Source organism: Delphinus delphis, chromosome 19, assembly GCF_949987515.2.
Source record: "Delphinus delphis chromosome 19, mDelDel1.2, whole genome shotgun sequence".
NCBI lineage: Eukaryota > Metazoa > Chordata > Mammalia > Artiodactyla > Delphinidae > Delphinus > Delphinus delphis.
This window is the reverse complement of record NC_082701.1, coordinates 18,641,002-18,667,649: the sequence shown is the minus strand read 5'-3', so window position 1 is coordinate 18,667,649 and position 26,648 is coordinate 18,641,002. Positions and strand designations below refer to the sequence as shown.

The 26,648-nt window shown below is 55.7% G+C and overlaps 1 protein-coding gene across 2 annotated transcripts; it reads right to left on the bottom strand.

Moving 5' to 3' along the window:
- Window positions 1-619: 619 nt before the first annotated feature.
- MPP2 (MAGUK p55 scaffold protein 2) lies at window positions 620-26,105 on the bottom strand. Of its 2 annotated transcripts, XM_059997431.1 has the most exons (14): window positions 25,769-25,816; window positions 24,422-24,542; window positions 23,445-23,508; window positions 18,539-18,657; window positions 8,173-8,325; window positions 7,914-8,063; window positions 7,335-7,562; window positions 6,421-6,552; window positions 6,221-6,326; window positions 6,071-6,139; window positions 5,690-5,851; window positions 4,868-5,070; window positions 4,411-4,539; window positions 620-3,132 (listed from the first exon to the last, which is right to left on the bottom strand). In XM_059997431.1, the coding sequence occupies exons 3-14, from the start codon at window positions 23,473-23,475 to the stop codon at window positions 2,956-2,958; spliced, it is 1,659 nt and encodes a 552-aa protein (XP_059853414.1). In that variant the 5' UTR covers window positions 23,476-23,508; window positions 24,422-24,542; window positions 25,769-25,816; the 3' UTR covers window positions 620-2,955. The 2 variants fall into 2 exon arrangements, with proteins under 2 accessions (XP_059853414.1, XP_059853415.1); XM_059997432.1 differs by lacking the exons at window positions 24,422-24,542; window positions 25,769-25,816 and adding an exon at window positions 26,101-26,105.
- Between the last annotated feature and the right edge of the window lie 543 nt (window positions 26,106-26,648).

Genomic DNA, 26,648 nt, shown 5'->3' with positions numbered 1-26,648 from the left:
TCCCTGTGTGAACGGATGCTTGGGGGGAAGTCAAAGGAAAGGGGGCCCGTTCCACACCTGGTCATCACAGGGAGAAGGGAACAGCCAAAGCCCCCTCTTGAGAATCCTCAGTAAGCATTCTGGGCTCCCCTGAGGAACTCAGGTGGGAAGGAAGGCTGACCCCTCAACCACACACCCACAGTGACATCGGGGTGACATTTCAACCAGCTCTCTACGACCCTTGTTGTTAAGCACCTAGAATCAATCCTAGCATTAGTCCTGGGAGAGGCCGTGACACTTTACAGAGGATGAACTTGAGGGCCAGAGAAGCAGAGGAACCTGCCTAGGGCCACACAGCAAGTTCCAGGTGAAGCTGAGTGGATCAGCCATGGGGCCCCTGAGTCCCCTGGCCCCCGTGGATGCTCAGACTCCTCGATACAAGCATTTACCAAGAGCATCTTCTGGGGGTGGGGAGCGTGGAGTGGCGAGACGGGAAATTTCAGAAGACATCACAGAACGCAAGACATGTCATTCCAGCTTCCATTCCAGAATCATCTATGCTGTGCTCCCCACCCTCAACCTTTCCCAAAGCCATCCACCCGACCCCAGTGAAAGACAAACAGAGCCCAGAAGCTTTGCTTTCACATTTAATCAAAGGAAAAGAAAGCCAATCAGAGAGAAAGCTCAAGAACTGGATGGCTGAGAGAGGGGACAGGAGAAGCACAGCTGGGCTGGGACTGAGTGTGGACGGGGCGGCAGGGTCCCATAATCCTGAGGTTCCTCAATACAAGCGTCCACAGTGGGAAGAGGGAGGCTGGAGCCTGAGGGCTAACGCGGTGGGCACACACACCCATTCCAACCCAGTACGGGTCCCCGGAGTACGGCTAAGGCAGGGGAGGTAGAATGCTGTTCAGAGAGGAATAGAGACGGGAAGGGAGGGGCCCAACCCACAGGCATCACCAGAAGTGAAGGTGCCAGACAGTAACTGGAGCTTCACCCTCAAGGGCCATGTGCCAATCCTTCAGCAAGGTGCCCAGCCGCACCTCCCATCAGAGAATGGTCTTCTAATCAGAGTGCTTTGGAGGCTAACCAAGGGGGAGGGGGTAGCTGCCTCTATTCCCAAGTCTCCTGGGTGACGTGGGTATGAACAAAGAACCCCATGGCCCTGGGCCAGCGCGAGAACACCCCATTCTCCTCCCACTCCCAGTCCCCTTGGGTTGAGGGTGAGGGTGAAGCAAGAGAGAGCTGAATTGAGGATAAATTAAAAGAACGCTGACTAAAGGGAAAAGAGGAACATAAAGCTGACTGCATAGTGGAGGCAGAGCTATGCAAATGAGATGGAAGCAGACTTGACCTTTACATCTCATTTGCATATCCTAGGCAAATGCAAATGAGATCCCTAATATAATAAATATACTTCTGACTTTGTAATAAATATTCTGTTTCTTCTCCCTCCCCTTCCCTAGGAAATGGGCACACAGTGGTTCAGGGGCCAGCGTGGCTGACACTGCAGCGAAGACTGATTAGACAGAAGAACTGGGGAGCACAAAGGCTGGGGGTGGGGTCATGGGGGGGTCCCCTACAAGGACAGGTTCACCCCAGGAGGGGCCACAGGGACGTCTGGGGAAGTCAAGGACAGCAGACTTTTTAAAAAAGGGATTCTCCTATTTTACACAGCTGCCCTCCTCAAGGACTGGAGGGTGGCATTTAGGGTCGGGGGACAACAGGAGAGTGGAGGGAGACATCTGGGGAAGGCCGAGCCTCTGGAATCTGGGATAAGGGTCTCATAAGAAATGGGGGGCTGATGGGGAGCCCGGAAACGGGGCCCCAAAGAGTGACCTCCAAAGCTCAACAACCCTTTGCTTCCCCTCTCCAAAAACTCAGCCTGACACGCACGCCAGTGGCGGAAACACAGACCAGGCACTGCAGCCTGCGGAACCATAAGCTGTGGCGACTCCAGGGTGGATGACGCCCCGTGGAGGTGTGCAGGGAGTCTGCTGGGGTGCAAACATCCTCCAAGGCCATGCCCCGTGGCCCAGCCCTCCCCTTTCCCCAGCCCCCAGGCCGCCTTCATGTGAGTGGGCACCTGGACCCGGCCACAGAGACCAAAATGGACACTGACCACGGACAGGGAGCCCAGACACGCCCCCACCACGGGCCACGGAGGGCTGGGAGCTTCCCGTCAGGCTCCTCGTCACAGGGCTCGGCCTCCAGCCCACCCCTGCCTGGGCTGAGCCCGCAGCCCCTGCCGCCCTTGCCCTGCGGGGAACAGAGCTGGCCTGTCAGGGGCACATCGGAGAAGTCTGTGGAGAGACTTCGGCAGTGAAAAGCTGTGTGTGAGGGAAGGACGGGAGTCAGCCCCGTTCCGAGGAGGCAGAGAACCGCGCTGCTCCCTGGTGCGGCAACTGGCTGGTGCTTCGGCTCCTCCAGCCTTCGGGATGGTACCAGGCTGGCACCGCACCTGGGCTTGCCTAGCTGCCAGGGGGCCACGTAGCCCCCTGGCCACAGGGAACCAGCCTAAGGCCTGCCCCTAGGCTGCAGGGGCGAGAAGTAGGAGCAGCCCAGGAGTGGGGTCAGGGTGGCCAGTCCAGAGGAGAAAAACTGACTGGCGAGAGGGGTGGGGGCAGCGTACCTACTGACCACCTGGTCCCAAAGCAGCTTTTCTCTTCTCTGGACTGAGCATTATGGAGGCGACTCCGACACTCCGGGGCACGGCTCGGCCCTCAGCGAGGGACATCAGGTGGCCAATGAACGTCGGGAGTGGGTAGCACCTGGGCACAGACGTGCCCCACGAACACCCACCTCCCTGGCAGTGCACGCCTCCTGCGCTGAAGCCAGACTTAGGGCCATGACCCAGGGAGAGCCAGAGCGCCGGGAACGGGAGCTGAGGATCATGGCTGGGGCTCACGGTTGGGAAGGGGACGGATTCAGGGTTCTGGGTCCCAACCCAGAGGGCCGAGGTCCAGGAGAACAGGCTCAGTACACCCAGCTGACGGGCACCCACTGGGGCTCCGTGCGCAGCTTCTCCAGGGCGGCCTGGAGTTCACGGAAGGTCCTCTCCAGGTTCCTATTGACCAGACTGAGGTCGAAGTAATGCCCGTAGCCCCTCTGGATACGGCTGCTCTCCTCCACTGTCCGTCTCAGGTCCGCCTCCTGCCAGCACAAGGGGACCTCTCGCCCATCAGTATCCGCCTGGCACCCCCAGCGTCAGGGGTCCCACAGCCTGCCCCGTCTAGCCCCCTCCCCAAAGCCCAAAGTACCAACCATGGCAGGCACAGACCCCCTGGCTGGGGAGGCAGCAGCCCCTCCCTGCATGCCCCAAGGCAGCTCTCCTGTGACCGTGGACAGACAGATGGGTGGTGGGAAGGGAGGAAGGAAATAACCTTTAGGAAGCGCCAAGCACTGCACTAAACACTTGGCGACCAGCGTAATCTTCGCTACAGCTCTGCAAGCGGGACTAATTATTCTCATCTACAACAGAGAAAACTGACGTACAAAGAGGCCACACAGCCAGCCAATGGCTGAACGGGGTCTGCCTGACTCCAAAGCCAGCGCCCCCTTCAGTCTGACTAGGCCCCCGTACCTAGACAGCCTGAAGGCAATTGCCACGCCTGGTCCTAGGGCCGCCCACAAGGGCCCGAGGCAACCCCTCTCCAGACACAGCCCAAGCCGGACCGGCAAGGGTGGGAAGGGAACTTGAATACTGACTTACTGAAGCCGAGGCAGGAGCTCTAGGACTGACCCAGCTGTGTCCCGGGGGCTCCAGTAGGCTCTGTTTGTGGCCAGAGCCGGCTGCAGCAGTGGGGAGCCCAGCCCAGACCTTTCTCCTGGGTCTGAGCCCCTGACCGGGGCCTGAGAGCTGCAGTACCATAAGTGGCCAGCAGAGGGACCCCTGAGTTCAGAGCTCTGCAAACCCTACACCTGCTGGGGAAGGCTGTTCCAAGGCGGCCCTGGCGGGAGAAGGGTGCCCTGAAGTCCTGCAACAACTGCCTTGAAGCCTCTCCTCCCTGCACTGCCTCCTCCCTGATGCTAACTGGTCCCTCCAGGCAGCCTTCCAGCCTCTGGCCTCCTCCCTCCCTTCAGCCTTACCCCCAGCTGTAAACAGCCCACCTCTGCCCACAAATCACCCACCGGCCCTCTGGGCTCCCCTGGAGCCCTGTTCCCACAGAATGGACCGAGCAGGGGGCTTGGCAGAAGCTCCCGTGCCCCGGGCCAGCTGTGTCCCTGACTCTACACTTCACTTCCTCGCTCAGACCTCCATTCCCACACCTATAAAGTGGCATTCGCAAGTCTAACCTCGCAAGTGGTACCTCAGGTGGGCGCCTCTCCCCTTCCCAACACCACCTTCTTCTCTTCCTCGGCTCTGGCTGGCCCCCCACACCACCCCAGTCAGCCATTAGACCCCCACCACCACACCTCAGAGGCCCTCACCGTGAGCTGCTTGGTGGACACCCCACTCTCCAGCGCCGTCCGGTTCATGGCTCGCAGGGTCTCAAAGTCAGGGGCCTCAATGAACACCACATAAGGGACAAACTCAGCTGTTCTCAGGACCTTCACTGCCTGCAGAAGAGGAGGGTCAGGAGTTTATCCCCATGTACATCTGGGGTGATGGGGGTGAGAACCGGTACCTGGGAATAGATGAGAATGTGGACCTGGGGCTCTGGGACATGAGTCCTGGGGATGAATGGCAAAATAGCTGGCAGGTGGCTAGGGATGGGGTGACTGGGGGTCCAGGAGGCTGAGAAAGAGGTTCTAGGTGGGCTGGGTCCCTAGCAGTAGTTGAGGGGTTATAGGGGGGTACTTGGAAATATATGGGGTAATACTGGGGGGCAAGCAGAGTACCCAGAGAGGTATTGAGCAGGCTGGGAAGGAGCAGGCCAGGCAGTACCTGGGGGTTGACATCCAGCACACACACCCGGCCGGCAGCGACCACGCCCCGGATGGAGTCGATACGTGTGCCATACAGGTTGCCCTCGTATTCACCATGTTCCAGGTATCGCCCAGCACGGATGTCAGCCTCCATCTCCGCACGGGACACAAAGCTGTAACCTTGGCCTTCCCGTTCTGAGTCCTTGGGCCTCCGGGACGTGTCTAGGGGGAAGGAGGGGCCGAATGGGCACAGGCAGGCCACACCACCTCAGACACACGTGCTCGTGCTCTACCTGCACCAAGCAGCCCTGCTGCCTTCCCGCACACCTTGCCCTCGCCCTCACCATTGGCGCCCACAGACTCGAGACGTCCATACTGAGGGGACCTTCAGAAATCACTGTTGTAACCCAGTGCTTACAGATGGAGGCTGAAGCCCAGAGAGGGCAATATGCAGCCCAAAGCCACACAGCAAGGCCAAGCAGACCTGGGGTCAGCACTCAGGTTCCTGCCTCTGGTTCTGTCACCAGAAGCCCTCTTTTCCACAAGGCCACACACAGCTCATAGCCCTGTTTCACATGGGTTCCCAGCTGGGCTTTTAGCAAGTGAAACATGAGAGAAGGAAAGGTAAGGCTAGCACCACCCACGTGGCCAATGGTTCCTCGCCCTCCCCAGCCTGCAGTTCCCACATCCACCCACAGAGGGCGCGCACCACACACCTCACACCCAAAGGTATCACTTAACCTGGGGCCTACGCAGATGCCCATTCAGTGGGCCCAGCCTTGGCCCCCAGGGCAGCCCCTGCTCCCTGCCTCCCACCCGGCAGGACCCAGCCCCCACTCACAGGGCACTGTGGTGCCATAGCGATCCGGATCCCACATGATGAGTCTGTTCTTCAGGCTGCGCCGGCCCACACCCTGAGCCCCGATGAGCACCAGGGTTTTCCGGCGGAAGGGGGGCATGCGGGCCACCTCCTCATAAATGAGCAACTCATGGCGGTCAAACTCTGGACAGGGAGATGTCACTGCTCATCAGGTGAAGGGCGTGGGGCTGGGCTCTCAGGGAGGCCAAGGATAAGAGGGCTGGGGCCGAGGGCAGGAGGGAAAGACAGGGCAGGGCTGAGGGCCAGGACTGGCAGCATCAGAACCAGGAGATGCACAAGTCATTGGTGGGGGACGGAGGGAGCACTGAAGGAGGATGGGGGAAGGGGGCCCCCAACACCCACCTGCATTCTTGGTGGTCAAATACATCATTCGCTTCTTTTTCTTTCCTGAAATGCTGCCGCACAGGGTCCCTGGCCATAAGGAGACGAGCAAGTGAGGCCAGGCAGGGCCACATCAGGTCCCAGATTAGAGGTCTGGGGGCAGGACTGTACCTGAGGTGGGTGTCAGCTCCAGGTCCCGCTTGACAAAGGCTTTCCGCTTCTCCTCCAGGAGCTGACTGGGGATGAGCCCAGCGCTGCCCCCTTCTACGTGGCATGCCTGAAATGACCGTGGGACAAAGATGTGCCTGAGTAAGCCCTCACTGCCCGCCGACACCATACCTGGAGAGACAGCATGGGTGCCCAGGGCTCACCTGCCACCAGTTGGCGTCGTCCTGGTTTACAATCTGAAGCAGGTCCCCAGCATTGAAGCGCAGGCCGGCTTCCTTGCAGGGGATAAGGCTGTCTCTGGCTGGGTCATAGTCAAAGTGGCATTTCACAAATACCTGGGCCAGGGATTTGGCAACGGGTCAAGGGAAGAAGCAGGGCAAGGCTGGAGGGGGCGATGCCCATTCCTGATGCCACCCCTACCCCGAGGGTGGGGGGGGTAGGAGTGTCACACAGCTCACCTCCTGCCCCCTCCCCTCACAAAGATGAAAGAGACCCTGGCACTGCCCATCTAAAGGCATGATGCCACAGGCCTGCCTGGTCCACCTCCCTGGTACCAGCCTCCCTTTGCATCCACAACAAAAGGACTCAGAAGGATGGGGGGTCTGCTCAGGCCTGGGGCCCTGGCCCTACCCACCAGGAAGGTGGGATCACCTGGTAAGGAACACGATCCTGGCACCTAATGCAAGATCCCTCCATCCCCCACACCCTCCCTCGGAGGAGAGGGCTCTGGCAAAAGGCTAGACAGCCAGTAGGAGAGGTGAGCAGAGCAGCGAGACCTCCACAATCCACCAACCTGAAGGCATCTGTATAGAACACGTGGTGACCCAGTTCTGGGCACCCGTGCCTACGCGCAGGCACACGGAGGGCTGCGCACGATGCAGGGATTCATTTGTACACTCAGGTACTCCAGGCTTGAGATGCGCGCACACCCCTTACACGTGCGCATGAGTGCCCGAGACTAGGGCGAACGCGTGGCCGCCTTCGCCAGATGCCTCTTGCTTTGACTACACTGGCTGGCGAGGAGGGGCTCCCGTCAGGAGGCCCGTGACCCTGGCCGCTGGGAAGCTCCGCCTCCCTGCGCCTTGTGCTGGGCGAGGGGCTTGGTGGAGGGGCCCACCTGGCGGGGCAGATGGGGCTCCTGGTAGCTGGGCAGGATCTTGAGGATAACGCTGCCGCTGGCGTTGCGCAGGAGCTCCTGCAGCGCGCGGGGGTCGCTGCCCACCGGCTGCCCGTTCACCTCCTTGATGATGTCGCCCACGTGCAGTAGGCCTTGCTGAGCCACCATGCCCCCGTGCAGAATGCGTGCGATCACCAACTCGCCACCCTCCACGCGGAATGTCACGCCCTGGGGGACGGAGGGCGGGTATGATGAGGCGCCAACTGCTCCAAGTCAGAATCTTCAAATGGGTCTCTTAAGAGCCCCTCCATTCTACCCTTCTAGCCCCGCCCTCACAGCGACCTTCTCTGCCATCTTCTGCCCAAATTCTTTACCTACAGGGGCACCAGTGGACTGAAAGTGGGCAGAATGGAGAGAGTCACAATGTCTGCGGTCTCCTGGGTGTGCTGGCGCCCGACGCTGGGCAGAGCTGATCCCGTCTTCATCTTCAGCCCTCTCCTGACCAGACTTGATCCCCGCCGGTCACTCTCAACCCCCCCCTCCCGAGATTCCACCGCTGGCGCCGCCCAGCGCCCTCACCAGATGCTCTCCAGCCGTCTTGCGGACGCCCACCATGCGCACTGCGTCAGGAGGCACGGGCTGGTTGCTGAACGTGGGGTCCAGGCCAGGGCTGGGGGGCGGTGTCTCATAGGTCTTTGAGGCCACAGAGTCGTGCGTCTCCAGGAGGGACTGGGGAGGCGGGGGGAAGAGGAGGGACCATGGGGCAGAGGTCCCTTCCCACCCCAGTTCTAACTTCCTGCCGGCGCCAGCCCCCCAGCAGCCCGGGAGAGGACCAAACCTGGAAGTGGGGCTCCTGGAGGATGCGGACCAGCTCCGCCGCCGCGCTGCTCCGCTCGGCCAGCCGCGCCAGGTCCCGCAGGATCTCCCGCACCAGCTCCAGGTTGTTGTCCCGCACGGCCTCCAGCTTCGTCTCCTCCAGCCGCTCGTGGGCCTGGGGGCGGGGGCGGGACAGGTGAAACTCGACGCTTCCCCAAGAGCCCTGGGGTACCAAACAGTGCCCCCCCACCAGCTCCCAGGCATCTTCCCACCGCCAAATGCTGACTTTAGACCCCATCCACAGCACTGCTCCTGGTATCAGTCTCAGAGCTTCACTCACTCAGACACAAGCACACTCACACGTGCGCACAGGTGCCTTGCTTTCTCCTTTCTCCCCCAAGACAGTGACTGGGACTCAGTTTAGGGAAGAGAGAATCCAAAGGATAAAATTTCATTTCCATCTCTTGCCACAGAGGACCATTAACATCATCAAACTCCCCAGCCTCCAGAACCCTATAAGCATCTGAGTTCAAGGACAGCTTCTTCCAACCGACATCATGGCTGGGTGGGGTCTTGGACACCCTGTAGCCCAGATTAAGGAAGCCGGGGAAGTGGAGTAGCTTGCCCAAGGTCACAGGGACTCTAACTTGGGTCTCCAAGCCTTGAGCCCAGTGCTCCCAGTGAAGAACGGGACAAGATATCAGTACGTGGTACCAGGAGAAGGTCCTGCACCTCCTTGTTGCTCTACTGACTCTGGGCTCCATGACAATGAGCATGGGCTCCATGACAAGGTGCTCTGAAAAGGGAAAAGGAAGCCTTTGCCAGTGACGAGCCCAGCGGGGAGAGTTATGTTACGTTAAGTGGGAAGAAAGGAGTCCCATTTCAGGGATATACATGCAGACTTCTTTTTCCCTCTGAATCATCTGAAAGATAGTTGCAGACAAAAAGTACTTCGCCGGGCTTCCCTGGTGGCGCGGTGGTTGAAAGTCCGCCTGCCGATTCAGGGGACAAGGGTTCGTGCCCCGGTCCGGGAAGATCCCACATGCCGTGGAGCGGCTGGGCCCGTGAGCCATGGCCGCTGGGCCTGCGCGTCCGGAGCCTGTGCTCCGCAACGGGAGAGGCCACAACAGTGAGAGGCCCACATACCCCCCCCAAAAAAAGTACTTCGCCTCAAAGTACTTCGGCATGAATCTCCTAAGAACAAACAGGAGATCTGCTATATAAACTACAGCACCATTATCACGCGCAAGAAATTCAGCACTGACACACAATATAGTATTATCTAGAAGACAGTCCATGCCCATGCTCACTATTGTCTCAAAAACATTCTTTATAGCTTTATTTTTCTGATCTACAATCTAACCAAGATCACGTGTTAAATTTGGTTGTCACATCTTTTTATTCTCCTTTAATCTAGAACAGACTCCAATCACTCTTAGTCTTTCAGGGCTTTTTTTTTTTTTTTTTTTTCAGGTCAAGCAGTAAAGACACATGTGGTTTTGTTAGATATTGACAAACTCCCCTCCGTGGGGCTTGTGCCACTTTGCCATCCCACCAGCATTAGCTGAGAAACTTTCCTGAAGCCTTGCCACCAGAGTGTGTGATCAAACCTTTGAATGTCTGCCAATCACATGGATAAGAAACCATCTCTCAGTGGGGTTTGATTTGCATTTTGCTTATTATGAGTGAAACTGAGCAGCTCTTCATATGTTTAAAGGCCATCTGTATATCTTTTTCTGTGAACTGTCTGTTCATGTCTTCTGCCAATTTTTCCATCAGATCTTGTTTCTTTCTTTTTCTCACTTTTTTAAACATTCTCTATATTAGGAAAATAAGCCCTTTATCTGTAATACGTCTTGCAAATATTTACCCCCAGTTTGTCATTTGTCGTTTGACTCAGCTTATGTTTTTTTGTCAATGCAAAAAATATATATTTAATGTAGTTAAATTTATTAACATTTTATGCATCTGAATTTTGAGGCATAGTTTTTTTAAAAGGCATTCCTTACACACAGATCCATGTTTCCTTCTAGAATGTGTATGGTTTGTTTTCTCAATCTCTGATCTTCTTGGAAGTTTATTTTCATGTACAGTATAAGGTATGGACTTACTTTGATATCTTTCCAAATGACTATCCAGATATCCCAATACCATTTAATAAAAATCCATAAGAAAATTATTCCTTAATTTTCTATGTGTGATAATGATAGTGTGGTTTTTTTTTAAGAATCTTTATCTTTGGGCTTCCCTGGTGGCGCAGTGGTCGAGAGTCCGCCTGCTGATGCAGGGGACACGGGCTCGTGCCCCGGTCCGGGAAGATCCCATATGCCACGAAGCCGCTGGGCCCATGAGCCATGGCCGCTGAGCCTGCGCATCCGGAGCCTGTGCTCCGCAACAGGAGAGGCCACAACAGTGAGAGGCCCGCAAAAAAAAAAAAAAAATCTTTATCTTTTATCTATACAAATTGAAATACAGATAAAATTATGTCTGAGATTTCCTTCAAAATAATTCAGGAGAGAGAGGAGGAGGAGGTGGAGGTATGCATAAAACAAGATTGTTCATGAGTTGTTAAATGTTGAAGTAGGATAATGGATGATGGGGGTTCAAGAAACATTTTTGAAAATTTCCATAATAGAAAGTTGTTCAAGCCCATGAGATGGGGAGATTTTAATAACATCTCATAAGGATACTCTGAGGATTTGGTGAGATGGACACAGTGCCTGGCACACAGCAGGTGCTCAATAAAGGCTCGCTCCTTTCCTGTCTTCTCTTCCCCAAACGGGCCAGGGAAACAGCATCCCACACAGGGAGGCATACTGGCCCCACTGTCGCTAAATCATCCTCTGCTGGGGGAGCAGCATTTCAGCCTGACTCCTACAGTCTGGCTGGGCAGAGGGTTCCCTGCTGGGGAGACAGACAATTGAAGGGGCAAAGGAGTAGTACTCGGAGCCCCGTTATGCCTTGATGATCCTCAGAAGCCAGAGGGCAGAGACATGCCCCAGAAGGTTCCACCAAACCCTGTGTGATCTTCACTCATTAAGCTCAGCACAGCCCACAGAGCTTGACTCCGTTACCAGTGTCTAGACAATGCTGAGAGCCCAAGGCCCCAGGAAATGTTTCAAGAATAAAGAAAGGCACTCAGGCTTGCAACCATCTCACCATGGTGACCCTGGCCAGGCTCCTTCAGGTTGACGGGAGCTAGCTCTGGCCCAGGTTACGTGAGAAGCATCGAGGTTGCCCATTTTAGCTTTAGCATCTTCTGCTCCATGGATGAAGAGGACAAGTTTCCCCGGAAGCCCTCACTTAACCAAGCAGGAAGCCAGTGTGTCTCCCACGCCTTTTACCTCCCACCTTTGACTTAATGACCCCTCCCCCTAGGCCGATCCATTCCTCCGCCTGTGGCCCCCCCGGATGTCTTACCCACAGATGGAAGATCACAGCTCTCCAAGCTCAACCTTCATGGGCCAGAGGAAACTTTAAACATTTAATCATTCAAATACAAAAGAAACACTAGCAGCAGGCTGACCCAAACAGCTGATTGACCAATACTGAGAACACCCAACATGTGTCACGATTTGCCACATACTTTTCAGGGACTTTGGGAACTCAGAATTGGATTAATCATACCTTTGGCTCATGACGTATTCTCATCATTGGTTTGTGCACGGCCTCCTTTTAGTTGGTTGGTATTAAATTAGGTACTTTTGTAATAATACAACAAGGATCTAAGTGGCCACCACTTAAATCATAAAGGAGGATCTTGACCATATCCTACATCTAATCACATGCCCCGCACACCCATCCACCCACCTCTCCCGCTCAGAAACCACCACCTTGATTCCCTGTGTTCATCACGCCCTGGCTTCTCATTTTACATAGTTTTATTGTATCTATATGTATTCAGTATATTCCTAAAATAAATACTGTTTTTAGTTATTTTAACCTTTAAAAAAGGGAATTGTGCTATATATGATTCCTGGAGGCCTGATTTTTTTTTCACTTAGTATTAAGTGAAAAATTGTTTCACTTACTATTTTTTTTGCAAAGATTTACTCTTATTTTTCATATTAGGTGAACACATATTCACTTAATATTAATTTTCATTTAATGTTATTTTGCTAAGATTCATTCTTTTTTCCCATATCACATTAGTTCATTCTTTTTTTTTTTTTTGACCATGCCACACAGTATACAGGATCTTAGTTCCCTGACCAGGGATTGAACCTGCGCCCCCTGCAGTGGAAGCGTGCAGTCTTAACCACTGGACCGCCAGGGAAGTCCTAGTTCATTCATTTTAATGGCTGTATGATAGTCCATCGTGTGACTATGCCGTATCTGATTCATCTCCTCTCTCCTTGAAAGGCATCTGGGTCATTTCAGGTTTTTGCCATTCCAAACAGTACTACTATGACCGTTCCAGTCTATGTCTCCTGGTGCACATGTGAGTTTCTCCCAGGAGCAGAATTGCTGGGCCAGGGGGTATATACATGTTTGATGGTAAAATAACACACTTGACAGACATTCCACTTAAATGTCACAATGACCCTGTGAGATTAATAGTATCAAGGCCATTTTCCCAATAAAGTATCCGAGGCTCTAATGGGTAAAATGAATTCCTTTTCACAGCTCATGGGTGTACAGCAGGGACTCCTGTCGAAGTTTCCTGAGCGTCCCCACAGCTGTGATGTCACTATCTGGGCGCCTGTTTTTAGAAAGCGTGCTCTTGTACAACACACACTACAGTATTGGAGGCACAAGGCCCCACAGCCAGGAGAGTGGTTTTGAATTTCTGTGGTAACCATTTGCTTAATTCGGCTCTGAAAAATCACCCTCAGCACAGCAGGGGCTTAAGCTCCTTATAGACCAGAAACTTGGGCCAGGTTCACACCTGGCTAATGGTAGAGCCGGCCCTTAAACCCAGATCTTTCAGCTCCCGATCCAGAGCCGGATGTAAACTGCAGATGCAGAAATGCCACACAGCTTTTCTTTGAAAATCTTTTTCCCTCTGCCTTCCCACTCCAACCTCTCTGATCAGGAGACAGAATTCTCATTTGAAGCCCAGGCTCATAATTAAGTAGTTCAAAATCTGAAAGTCCAGAGTGTGGTGAGCCAGAAAGGAAAGGGACTCTTCAACCTGGATTTGGCCGTGTGACCTGCTTTGGACAATGGGGCAATAGCAAATGTGATGCAAAACAGAGGCTTGGAAAGTGCCTGGGATTGGGGGCTGGTCTTCCACTGCTGCTGAGACCACCATGTGAAGCAGCCTGGGCCACCCTCCTAGAGGATGAGAGACCACACCATCCGAAACATTGCAGTCTTCCCAGCTGAGACACCAGACATGTGACTGAGGCTATCCTAGACTACCCCATCCCAACTGAGCAAGCTCAGACCAGAAAAACCACCCAACCAATCCACAAAATCATGAGACATAAATCAAAGTTGTTTTAAGCCACGGTGCTGTGGGGTGGTTTGTTACACAGCGAAAGCTAACTGATGCACTGGGCTCCCCACCACTGTAGCCTCTGTTTGTCATGTCCCCTGGTCAGAGTCTCCATCTTAGTGACCCTCCTGGCCCCTCATTCTTGTAAGGCCCTGCCTTGCTTTGCCAGCTCTCTCACCTCCCCCTTGCCACAGGACTGGAGTCTTCCCTATGAACTCTAGTCCAATGGCCAAGACTGCATTATAACAACTCTTTATGGTTTAAAAATGCTTCCACATCCATGACCTCCCCCTATCCCGACCACAACTCTGAGAGGTAAGCATCGTTATCCCTGTTTCTCAGAAGAAATGACTGAAGCTCAGAAAGGTTCTCAGACCTACTAAAGTCACACAGCTAGCCAGCGAATCTTCTGACTCCAAACTCTGTGCTTTTTCTTCTTCATCTCATGTGGATTAGTTCACAGGCCTCCCAGCTGGCAGATGTCCCCACTGGTAACAGTTTACCTAAATTTCTGACTGTCATCTGCCTTTGATTTCTCGCCGTGGCCTTGTCCGTTGTTGGAACACCTGTTACTGGGTCCATGTCAGAGCTCCCAGATGTCACCCACCTGCCAGGGCTGTCACCTGCTGTCTGTAGCCAACCCTCTGGATATGTGATCTGCCTGCCAAATTTGACTTCCTTCAGAACCTGTAACTCCCTGGGTTTGTCCCCTCAGGGACCTGCTCCTCCCTGGTCCCAGATCTACCCAGTGTAGCCCCTCCCACATCATCTGCCACATCCCTGGAGAGGAGAGTCATCAGGGTAAGGGAAGGAGGTGACTAGCTACCACATGGGGTTCCAACTGGACTCCGCTCCTGTGGGTTTCTGGGCCACCAAGCTTTTGCAGCTGGACCTTTGATCAAAGTACTTTGTCTAATAGGTTTGAAATTGATCTGTGTGTACATAAGAAGTAGGTTCTGTTGTCCAAAGCGAGTCACGCAGTCAAGCCCAGACTGAAGAGTAGAAACTCTCCCTTTTGATGGGAAGACTGGCAAAGTTGCATTGTAAAGGGTCGCGCATGAAGGGATCGGAAAGATTTCTACTGAGCTCAGATGGGCCTTTATGGAGATTCACTTCCTGTTTGTTTCACAGCTAGATGGAGAGAAGTCACTGGGTTGCCTTAGCCCCTGAGCCTCTTACGGGGGTCTCAGCATTGAAGACGTGCCCACACTCCCTTCTGTTGTGTTAATGCACAACTGGAACCATTCTAGGAATTTCTTGGGAGGCAATTCTGGCCGGCTTACCCCAAGGACACTTCTGGAGAAGGGAGTTTACTTACGGTCTGACACAGCACATTGGTAATTTCTCAATCAGGCAGGGGTCCCAGGACTGGGACATGGCAGGGCTCAGTGAGAAAATGACAGACTCAGGCTCCCTCAGGAGAAGGATAAACTTTCTGACAGTTCATTGCCATAGCCCTAGCTCTGTGCCTGGGACTTGGTGAGCACGCCATAGATATTTGTTGAATAGAGGATGGATGACAGTGACTAAGTGAAGGACAGAGCCATCCGGCCAGCAATCCCATCTTTGGAGAGCTGTCAAATGGGTTCCACAAGGCCATCAGAGAGGAATGCTATGGGGGTGGGGGTGGGAGGGTCACACCTTGCAGGGTGCTGGCTACAGGATCTTCTAACCCAGAGGTTCTGCATCCCGAGAGCCCCTCCTTATTTCACTGGCTGTCCCGCTGTAGAAGCAATAGCTAGAGTGACTCAGAGATGATGTGGTTTAATAAATCCAACCGTGAAGTCAGCTTTGGAAGGTTACAGATGTTGAGGTTCAGATGTGCACACTCAGCAACTCCACTACCCAGTGTCCACCCTAGAGAAACTCTCACCCACGTGCAGAAGCAGATGGATATGAGGATGTTCACGGCAGCTCTGCGCTTTACAGAGGCAAGTCAGCGACAGGGTGCCTGTCTCTCAGCAGGGGAACCAGTAAATGAGTACACTGGGCTCTATTCACCTACTGGAATACCACACAGCAGTTCAGATGAATCTATATCTCTACGCATGTCAATAACTATATTACTTATATGAACTAGAAATCTCAAAACCACAGCTGCTTACGCTATCATTCCATTACGCAAAGCTTAAAACCACATATAACAGGGGCACGTTGTTTATATCTAAATATGTGTATAGGCAAGACAGGCACACATTCAGGGGAACAGCATCATCGACTCAAGCCAGGGGTCACCTGTGGGCAGGGGAAGCAGCGGAAATGAGGAAAAGGGGAGAGGCATTCACTGGATCACGCTTTTATTTCTTAAAAAGGAAGAGCAGGAACTAAAGCAAACATGGCCGGCATTCACATCCTGGAGGTGGGTACTCAGAGGTCTGTTATGTGCTTTTTCTACACACTCTCTTGTATTCACTCATTCAATAAATATTCAGTGAGCACCTACTATGTGCCAGGCACTGTTCCAGGCTCTGGGGATACAGTAGCAAATCAAGCAGACATCCCTGTCCTCAAGGAGCTCGTAATCTCTCTGTATGAAACATGCGTAATTCCTTGTTTTGATTTTTAACACATGAATCCAATCCTTGACCACCGAATGAGAAGCAGCTTGCCTTTCTCCAGTCCCCTACAATCTGCTCAGTTTTCTCTTCCCCAGAACCTCCCACTAGCGACCCTCTCACCCGTCTCATCTTCCATCGTTAACGACTGCCCTTGGTCTTCAGCCATTCCACAGATGATAACATACCGGGCTGTGTCCCCGGGACACAGCATCCCCTGTAGCAAGGGGGCCTAGTTCCCTTCCACGCCCCATGTCAGGGCCGACCACAGCTGTCCTGTGACAGAGTCCCCACCCTCACCCTGTGGAAGACCCATCACCTGATTGTACCGCCCTCCCCCTCCCCGCCATCACTGTCATTGCCAACTTCCTGGTTACGCTCACCACCATTCACTGGAGACCCTGGGACTGCCTCTAGTCTCCCCCCGCCACAACACCTGTGTAGACACCCCATCCCATGAGCCCTCCATTCCTAGATGTCTCTTTTTTAAAAAAATATTTATTTGGCTGTTCCGGGTCTTAGTTGCGGCATGCAGGATCTTTAGTTACGGCCTGGAGGCTCTTAGTTGCGGCATGCAGGATCTAGTTCCCTGACTAGGGACCGAACCCAGGCCCCCCGCATTGGGAGCACAGAGTCTTAGCCACTGGACCACCAGGGAAGTCCCAATTCCTAGACTTCTTTAACATCGATGACCTTCCCGTCCACTGCAGCCACATCCTAGATTGTCATGTCACCCCCAGAACTGTCCTCCTTGGAAATCTTTCACTTCCCAACCCTCTCTCTGACCTCGGCCTTCATTTCTTCCAGCTATACGCTCTATCCCCAAATCTGGAGAGCCCCCAGGCCTTCACCTCCGTTTTCTCCCTGCCCCTCTGTCTGCTCCTGGCCACTCTCCCCTCCCCTCCCAACCTCGGCCCCAGAGGTGATGCTCTGGACCATTCTCACCTCTCCCTGCATCTCAGCCTCCCACAGCCCCCACCCAGCACAAGCCCTGGACCAGAGCCACCCTCTGTGTCTCTGGCCTGAGTCACCCCCACCCTGGGATTGACAGTCTGGAGCCCTGTCGATCCCGCTCCCCGGCTTTGGTGAGTTCCCTCTCTCCCCTTCAGTTATTAATTAGTTGAACCTTCACTTCCAAATCCCCGTCTCCGCCCCGCTCCACTCAACCCCTGACCCCTGATGGCCAGCTGAAGACTGCCCGCCTCCCCGGAGAAATCTGAGCCATTAGCATGATTCCCTGCGGCTCCCAGCCTTGGGAGTCCTCCTCATCCTCCGCAGCGAAGGATCGCCCCCTCCCCAGTCTGTCCTTGCTTCTTATCTCACGTGAAGGCAGCACCAGCCTTACACTTGCCCTGTGCAGAACCCCAGGTGCGTGGCTACCCGCACCCCTCACCTTCCACACCCAAATATCAAGTGCTGACAATTTACTTCCTAAATATTTCTTTCATCCTCCCCTCCCTCAAGCCCTGTTACCACAGGTCTAGTTCAGGGCCATCCCTGACGCTGGTCTCTCCAACTCCAGCCATGCCCCTCCAACCATCCTCCTTGTGGCTGCCAGAGCGATGCTCCTAAAACACCTGTGTGCCGTCACCACACCCATGCTTAAAACCCACAAAAGGCTCCAAGTTGCTCACAGGACATCACAGGACGATGCCCGAGCCCCAGGCATAGCCCCCAGGGCCCTGCACCAGCCGCCATCTCCACAGCTCACACTCCCTGTCTCACACCTAAAGCTCCGGCCTCACGCTGACACTTGCAGCTCCTGTACACCCCTGGCTCTTTCTCACCTCTGTTTCTGCTCAAGCAACATTCCATGGCATGGAATGCCCTGCCCCTCCTTCTCATACTTCAAGACTCAGCACAAATGGCCCTTCCTCCAGGAAGTCTTCCCTACCCGCCCTGGGCTGGTTCAGGCATCCGTCCCTTACACTCCCCAAACGCCTAGCGCATCTGCCTCTATCACTGCTGTTACCAAAGTGTTTTATAACTTTCTGTTTTAGTGAGTCTCTCCCCCACCTGATATGTGGCAGGTGACCTTAGATAGATGGCCGCACAAAATGCCCAAAGGCAGAAAGCTAAGCAGGATGAACTCTGGAGATTCCAAAGCACAGGCATGCTCACCCCTAACCAATCATACCCTCTACAAGTTGGCAGTCACCAAACACCCATCCATGTGGGCACATCTACACACTCACCAGTCAGGCGTGGGGGCAGCCTCCCTGCCTGCAGTGTCTCAGATTCATCACCTGGGCATGGATGTCCATGCTTTCCCCCCTCTGGGGGTCTCCGGTGCCATGTGCCCCATTCCCAGCACCCCTGTGGCTGACATCCCCCCACACCCTATGCCTCCCCAGGCACAGTGCCCTTGTGTCAGCCTCCCTGGAGCACTCTACCTTGGCCAGGGATCTCACTATAGGACTTTCCATAATGCCTCGAAGGAAGATCAGGTCCAGTTCGGCTGCCCCTGTGGCATTGGGGAGGGATCCCAGGTTGTCCAGGACTTGCTGCATGGCTGGAGGGAAGGAGCAGGCAGTGAGACACACCAGCTGAGCACAGGGGACCCAAACACACCATAGAAACCCTGCCCTTCTTACCCCACATCCCACAGAAGACAGCGCCTCCCCGGCAGCACATACTTCCCTGCCCGGCACTCCTGGGACTCCTTGAATGCCTGGGGCAGGGGCCCTAAGAAGGGAGGGGCAATTTCCTTGGCCCATTCTCTAGGCCCTAGGTAATGTTAGCCTGGGCAGGTGGAAGGCTCCAGGCACCAGGAAGTGGACTCTGAGGTGGGGGGAGGGGAGAAAAGAAAGCAGGTGTCAGGTTCCAGGTTCTGCCCTAAACCAGAGAACCACATCATTCAACCTCTGGATGGGCTGAAGCCACAGGACTCAGCCACCTGCACGTGGCGGGCTCAGGGATGAGAAACAGTGCTTAGAGCACGTCCCTGAGTGCAAGTCAAGCAGGCAACCATGCAGGAGGTCAGAGCCTACCCAGTATCCAGTACCAGCTGCGCCACTAATTCAGAGTGATTTTGCACTAGTCACTGTCCCTCACAGGCCTCAGTGTTTCCATCCTGTAAAATGGGTGGATTAAACTGGTTGCTATCTACAGGCCCTTCAGCTCTGAAAGACAATGACCCAGAACTTAATACAGGTCATAGGAAGCCAGGGCTGAGGCCCGGAACACTGGTAGGAGCTGGGGAAACAGGCACCCTGGGGCTTGGGATGGTTGTGGACACCCAAGGGCAGAGGGCAGACCAAGTCATCCCAGGGATCAGCAAACCCTCAGCCTGGGATGGGACATAAGCAAGGGCATGAGAACACCTGAAGCTGGGCCACTGCTGAGGTCTGAGGTGGGGGCTGTCTTCCCTCACCAGCAGAGGTGGGAGCTCCTGGCTGTGGCAGGTTCTGGGGGAAGGAAGGGAGAAGCACAGTGTGCCCAGCTGGGGGCAGAGATGGGCAGGGGGTATCATTACTGTGCCACCCTGCTACCCACGCCTACGTCTGCATAACAGCACCCAAACCGGGGAGGAGGAGGGGTAGTGGGTACAGTCCCTGGCAACTCTCACGGCTCTCGGCCGTGCCCCCCTCCTCCAGGACGGAATGGGGGTGGGACGCAGGAGGCTTTGAGACTGGAGCTAGCAGCTACTGTCCAGGGACTCTCGGCCTCCCAACCTCTTCCCCCTCATCCTTCCCACCTTCTCCAGAAAAGACACCCACACCTGCCCTCCAGACCCCTTCTGCTCAGGCCTGGGCTTGGCATTGGTCAGACACCTGCAAGGCCCTTAGTGGGCTCAGAAAGAGGCCAGGGCAGGGACCCTTCCCGCTCTGCCAGGATATCCTGGGACCCTCCCTCTCCAGTCATCCTCACACAGAGATTCCCCAGCCTGCCAGCCAACGGGAGGACTGAGCCAGGGTAGTTGGTGCCCTCAGCCCAGGCCAGCGCTCCCGGAGGGCCGCGCCCCCAGACCCTTAGGCTCCCAGAGAGCCCGCTCCTAGGGACTCTCTCCAGATGCCCCAAAGCCCGCAGGACCAGCCCCCAGCCTCCCCACCCCGCCTTTCCCTACCTTCCCTCCGGAGCTCGGCTTCCTCAGAGGAGCCCAGGGATATACCCTCCAAAGAGGCCCCGCAGCCCGGGCTGCCGGCCATGGCTGCCCCCGACCCGGCCCAGGGTTCCCGGAGTAGCCTCCACGCCGCCGCCGCCTTCCCAGTCAGGGGCTGGCAGCGCTGGAGGAGGCGGGACTCAGAGAGCGCCCGCTGCAGGGTCAGCCAATAGCAAGGCTCAGCTGGCTGACCGCCTTGCTGATTGGCCAAAGCCCCGACTGTAGCAGAGAGGCGGGGAAGGGGCGGTGGGAGGGTCCTTGTCCCACGGGTGGCAGGATCCCCCAGTTTTAGTACCTACCACTAAAAGGGAAGGAGGCGGCTAAGAGAAGGTTTGCAGGGGGAAGGGGTTAAGCGTGCAGCCCCTTCAGGACGGGAGCGGTGCTCAGAGACCCTCCCCTCCCAGCCCAGCCGTGAGAAACCCAAGGTGGGTGGGGACTTGGCCCCATCTTGTTCCCGCCCCGCCTCCTGCAAGTCCCTCCTCTATTACACCCCATGCCACCTCCTCTTGAGCCTTCCGACCTCACCTCTCAGTCCCCTCTCTAAGCCCAGTTTCCTTTACAATGACCCCCTCCGGATCTAAGGAAGCCACCAAGAACGACTCTCGGTCCTCCGCCAGGAGGCTGCGGCACCACTGTGGCATGGGACAAATACCTCAAGCCCCAAATGCCTCCCCCAGCTGCTAGCCATGAAGCGGTGAGGGGGAGAAGAAAGAGGGAAAGGGGTGACACCACTGTGGGCAGGGAAGGGCGCCCCAAGCCCTCTGACCCCACATCTCAGCAGCAGCTTCTCCCTCCCCATCTCCCAGTTGCGCTCCCCCTTGCTTAAGGGGGTGATGCCCGTGGGCAAGTCAGGCATCTTGGGGTTGGGGAAGGGAAAAGGTGAGGAAGCATTCACGCTGCAGAGACCAGGGGGTCCGGGGGGGAGGGGGTGGATGGGGATTTGAAAGTTACCCCAGCCCAGAGCCACCATTCATTCCTCTGAGACCCTGTACCCATGAAGCCACCACTAGGCGCTGCTGCTGCCACCAGACTGCCATTCCCTGAGGAGTGACACCAGGTCACAGCACACCCATGGTTGCCATGGCAGCAAGCAGGATTACACACTAGGACACTAACCCAGAGATTTAAAGGGACAGCTCCAACTGAAAGCCCCACATCCTAGCCTTGATTCAAAGAAAGGAGGGAACCAGCTGAAGGGGGAAGAGAGGGCAGAGCTGATGGACTGGAGCCCAGCGGTAAGCTGTCTAAACTCTCAGCCCATGCCAACACCCATGTATCTCCAACCCTCAGGAAAAGGACTCCTCCACCTTACTAGAAATAGAGTTGGGGTCCCTCTGCTAGAGGAATACACCCACACCATCTCCCTCTCTCCACAATGATAGTGGCCATATTGACACGTAGGTAAGGGTAGAAAGACCCTGCTAGCTTCACTCTCTGCAGAGCCCAAGGCAAGGACCTCTGGGGGAAGGCAGAGGGGCCGGGGAGGGTGAACCTGACCTTAGAGGCAGGGGCGCAGCTGTCTATCAGGCCCATGGGAAGTGTAATGACCACCAAATGAGGAGGGGCAGAACCCACCATTAGATTTTCGAGGCCAGGAGCCAAGTCCAGCCCCAGGGCAGGCACAGAGGGCCACCTGAGGGAAAGACAAGACTCCTATGCTTTGAGTCTCCCATCACCTCTTTACAGAGGAGGAAACACAGGCCCCAAGAGGTTAAGCAGCTTGCTCCTATCCTTCTTCCTTTGCATATGGAAAGGCAAAGCAGCCCATGGCACAAGACCCAAGGCAGCAGGTGCCCCAGGAGTCCTCAGAGGAAGCAGGCCCTCACCCCCCCACCGGGCTCCACTCCCTGCCCTGTCCCCCACCCCACCAGGGCTTATCAAGAGGCCTGCAGCAGGGAAACTAAATTGCTGGGCCTTCCCCTCCCTCTACACCCCTCCCAGGCACTATTAATGGGTTTACTGAACAGTCCCAGATTGGGAGGCCTTTAATCACAGGCTCAGGGATGGGCTTAATTAACCCCTAAGCAGCTTACACAGGGGCCCAGGGAGGCTGGAGCAGCAGGGGGAGGCACTGAGCCCTCCAAGACTGCAGAAGCTGGGGGACATTGGTACAGTCCCGCCACTGCATGGAGAACAGGCCCTTCCTGGGGGACAAGGGTGTCACAGATTAGGCTCTGGCCCACTCACAGCAGCCTTCACTTTCCTAGTTCAGTTTGTCAGAGGAGAGGAACAGGCGACTCAATCTAACCAAACTGGGGGGCCTGAAACATCTTGCAGAGGCAGCAGCAGAGCCTAGAGGGAGGGAAGGGGCTACATGGGTAGGAGGCATGCAGGCAGGGGAAAATTCAGAGAAATCAGAGCAATACAAGAGCAGTTTACAATTGTCAGGGCCCTTAGAAAGCCTCTAGCACAGGGCCCTTCACCTGGTGGGTCTCTGAATGCACTTAAGGGGGCATCCCTGAAGCCCTGGAGTAGAATGCAGATTCTGTGCATAGAAGACTTTGTCTATGATGAGGACCCTCAGCTTTCATCAGATTCTCAATGGGATTCAGGACCAATACAAGTTAAAAACACTGCTCTTCTCCCATCACTTCATCTTCCAGATGGGGAAACCTAGGTCCTAAAAGGGAGGTGACTGGCTCAGGGCCACAGGTTAACAACTCAGCAGCACAGCATAATAACTGAATATTCTTAATGGTAACGTGCTTTCTCTGTCATAGCCTTTACACCTCTTTACAGAAGAGACGCAGCCTCCAAGAATTTAAGCAGCTTGTTCCTGAGGCTTCCTAGCTTGTCTGGGTGACCCACACCCTTGCCCTAAAACGTCCTATAGAACTAAGTCGAGGCTTCCTGACCTGGCATTCTCCACGCACAGCTTCCTGTGCCCCAGCACACACACACTCCCATCTTAGCACGTGACAGTCCACTCTACCCATCTGGTGGGCACTGCACCGTGGACTTCTCCAGAGCATGCATTCCCCTGGCCTCCCTGGAGGTGAGCTGTGCTGTGTCTCCAGCCCCACCCTGGGGCGGGTGCAGCAGGGTGATAGAAGTTGCCAAAGAGATGGCCGAGCAGCTGGGTGGAGCAGCTGCGGCAGGGGTAGTTTGTTCTTCCAGGGGAGCTGTGGGAGTGCCTGATTGCTGCTCCCCACCCTCTGAACCACTGATATACACTGACATCCCCACTCCCTTCTTACCAGACTCAGAGTTGGTGGCGGCAACTGGCATGGTGAAATCAGCAAGGGCTCTGAAATGGCTCTCCTGGAGGAGGGGAGACAGGAGGTTGAGAAGTCACGAGGGCAAAGCAAGGGAAGGAATCAGGAAGGGCCTCGCCTTCAGGATCACCCAGCGAGGTAGGGGAGAGGGCATTGCCCTGACACTAAATGATCCCACAGTCCTGGGAGGCAGGAAGAGCAGATATTACATGCCCATTTCTCCAAGGAGGAGGAGACAGAGGATCAGAGAGGTTAGTTGATTTGCCCAAGGCCACAAAGCTAATAAAGAGAGCTACAATGAAAACCCAGGTTTTATGACTCAAAAAAAATTGTTTCTGCCTACCATCTGTCTTTTTTTTTTTTTTGAGAGAGAGAGAAAGGGTGGGAAAAAGTCCAGTTTGAGTCAAAAGCAGGAAAGATGGGTGTTCCCTGACTTGCAGCTCCATGGGTCAAGAACCGCATCAGTTTTCTTTTGCCTCTGGATCCCAGACCTAGTGCGGTGTAAATGCTCCGCAAACGTTTGTCCATCTGTCTGACAGAAATGATGTCATTCATCCCCAAGGCCTCTCTTGCTTCCTCTTTCTCCCCCTGCCCCTTCTTAGCTGGAGCTGGGACAAGGAGAGCAGGGGCTCTGGGCAGAACCAGCCATGGAGTTTACAGACCCAGTTCCCATCCCAGGTCCTCCCCAAGCTGGGGTTGGATCCCTCATTCTCCAGGGGAGGGTGCAGGTGGGTAACCCACCATTCTTCCTCACTTTGCCTTCCTAGGCCTGTGCTGCTGGAGAAAACCCTAATTCCTGGTTGCCTTGACAACAGGAGGCGGTGGCTCACAGCATGGGTGGGGGAGTGCAGGGAAGCAGCTGGCAGTGCCCACTTTAGGACTGAATGCTACTGGGCCCTGGGGGTGGGGGAGCCACAACTTCACCTCCCCCACCAAAAGGTCCCTAGAGGGACCACTACCTGATTTTAATAAAATCTTCTCTCCTCCTATCACCTTCCCAGGCCTGAGCTGGTCATCTGAGCTCAAGTAGCAGAAATTACAAAAGTGGAAGGATGGCTCCCCTTCCTCCTGCATCTGCCCCTGAGAACAAGGAAGAAAGGAGCTTTCAGGGAGAGGAAGGGCACCCCCTGTCAGGCTAGCACCCAGGCTGGGAGCAATGCCCAGGATCCACTGTACCAGTTAGTGCGCCGGGCGCCAAACCCTGCTGTCCTATTCCTAGACAGTATCGAGGAGGGCTCCCTTCCTGCCCCCTCCCAGGTCCCAAGGACCTGGAACCTGCAGCCCTCTCCTGGCTGGAGCTAATCTCCCTGACGGTTGCTGGCAAAGAGAACTCCCGATGTCCTCCTTCCCCCGAGGGTGGAAGGTGGGAAGAGGCAGGGAGGATCCTGTCCCCAGAAGTCTTGCCTAGCCTGCCTGGGTTTTCCCTCTGGGGAGTCGGTTCCCACGGCATCGGCTAGCTCTGCCCTCCCCCCACCCAAGCCTCCGAGAGGGCGGGGCCCGGCTGTGCCCACAGGAGAACGCAGTGCCAGGCAAGCCAGCCTGGCTCTGAGCCAAGGTCCGGAGCCCAGGCATCTGGGAACCCGCACCTCAGCTTCCAAAACCTTGGGCCCAGGAGCCCTCTCACCCCTACGTCCAGGCTATCCACACTACCCAGGGTCGGTAGATGTTGTGGGCCCACCGAGAAAGGGGGAGGTTTCCTCCAAGCTCCGTCAATACCCGTACAAAGAGATGGAGAGGAGAAAGGTCTGACAAAGGCACTTCGAAGACCGACAGGTCGTGGGGAGGGGTAGACAGACTGGGTCTCGGTGGCCGGGCGGGTCTGCAAGCACCGACTATCAGAGCGCCCCCGCCCCCCGCCCCACCCCGCTCCAAGAGCCCAGCCCGAAAACGCTGGGCGCTAGGACCTGGGAGGAGGGGGGTGTGTTGCGAGCCATCAAAGTAGGCTCTTTGCTTGCACGCCCGCTGGAGACTAGGGGATGAGGTCACTGAATGGCTGCGCCCCCACCCCCACCCCGTCCTCACTCTCCCCCCGCTCCCCCACCTTAGTTGACCTAACTTTCTGGCCCTGGGTCCTCGCTCCTGGCACCGATCCCTTCCCAGGTCTCCAGATCCTAGCCTTGCCCCCCGACCCAGACCCGCCCCCTCTACAACCTGGGAAGCGAAGAAGCATCACACCCCCTTCCCAGGACCCCCTCCCAGGAAAGATTAAGGTGTTGGCCTCCCAAGGTGGCAGGGGAGCCAAGGGGACCAACGCAACCTCTGTCTTGCGCCCCCAACCCCGGAAGAGCTAACAGCGCGGTTCTTACGTAATGCCTGGCTCCGAAGTCCCCAGAATCCGCACGGCCCCCAGAGAAGCCGCCCGGACGCCCGGGCCCCTCACAGCTCACCAGCTCTGTGCCTGACGTCACTTAGGAGCCCTCGCCGCGGGGGCGGGGGCCAGCGAAAATGGGCAGCGGGGTTTGGTCTCTCTCTAGGAGCACCCGAGAAAGGGGGGTGAGGGCGGGAGGGTGAGAGGGAGGGGACTGGCCTGAGGGAAGAGGCCAGGGGAGGTGGGACTCAGAGAAAGGGCCCCAAGCGCCGTGCCAGGACGAAGAGGGCCCTCGGGTGGGTGCTGGCTCGGGGGCTGGGGGGCGCCTACCTGCGCCCCGAGAGGCCCCTAGCTCGGGGTTGCTCCAGCGCAGCCCGGCGCTCCGCGTTTATTGCTTGTCAATCGCAACCCCCGGTCTTAAAGCGGCGAGGCCTTCTCTGCGCGAAGGGGCGGAGACCGAGAGAGGAGGGGAGGGGGATATAGATGCCGCGGGACCACTCCGAGGAAAGTAGCCTTTCCGAGCAGCTAGTGGGTAGGCCGGGAGGTGGTGGTCTGGGAGACACTGCACAGTCCAGGATCCACCCTCCTCCCCAACTTGCTTTCTACTCGGGGAAGCAAGGACTGGGACCTGTACCTACTCTCGGCGCCCAGCGATCCCTTAAAAGGGCGATGGTGAAAGATTACCCGCCCCCTTCTCTCAGCTTAGACCTGCGTTCCAGTTCCAAGCGTGCCTCACCTTTCCTCATTATCCTGCTTCCCAACTGGATAAGGGAGCAGGAGGAGTTTAGGGAAACCCCCAAAGAGCAAGAGATGCACCCCCGTAGGGCCTCGGGCTCAGGGGCAACTTTTAAGGATTCAGTGGTGGCTACCTGGATCCC

Bases quoted from the DNA above. Each gene is read 5' to 3' on its own strand.
- MPP2 (XM_059997432.1), bottom strand. From the start codon at position 23,475: ATGCCAGTTGCCGCCACCAACTCTGAGTCTG. The intron at 6,140-6,220 runs GTACAGTCCTGC...CCTTATGGCCAG, and splicing joins GGAGCTGACACCCACCTCAG to GGACCCTGTGCGGCAGCATT. The intron at 5,852-6,070 runs GTGGGTGTTGGG...CTCCCTGTCCAG, and splicing joins TTTGACCACCAAGAATGCAG to AGTTTGACCGCCATGAGTTG.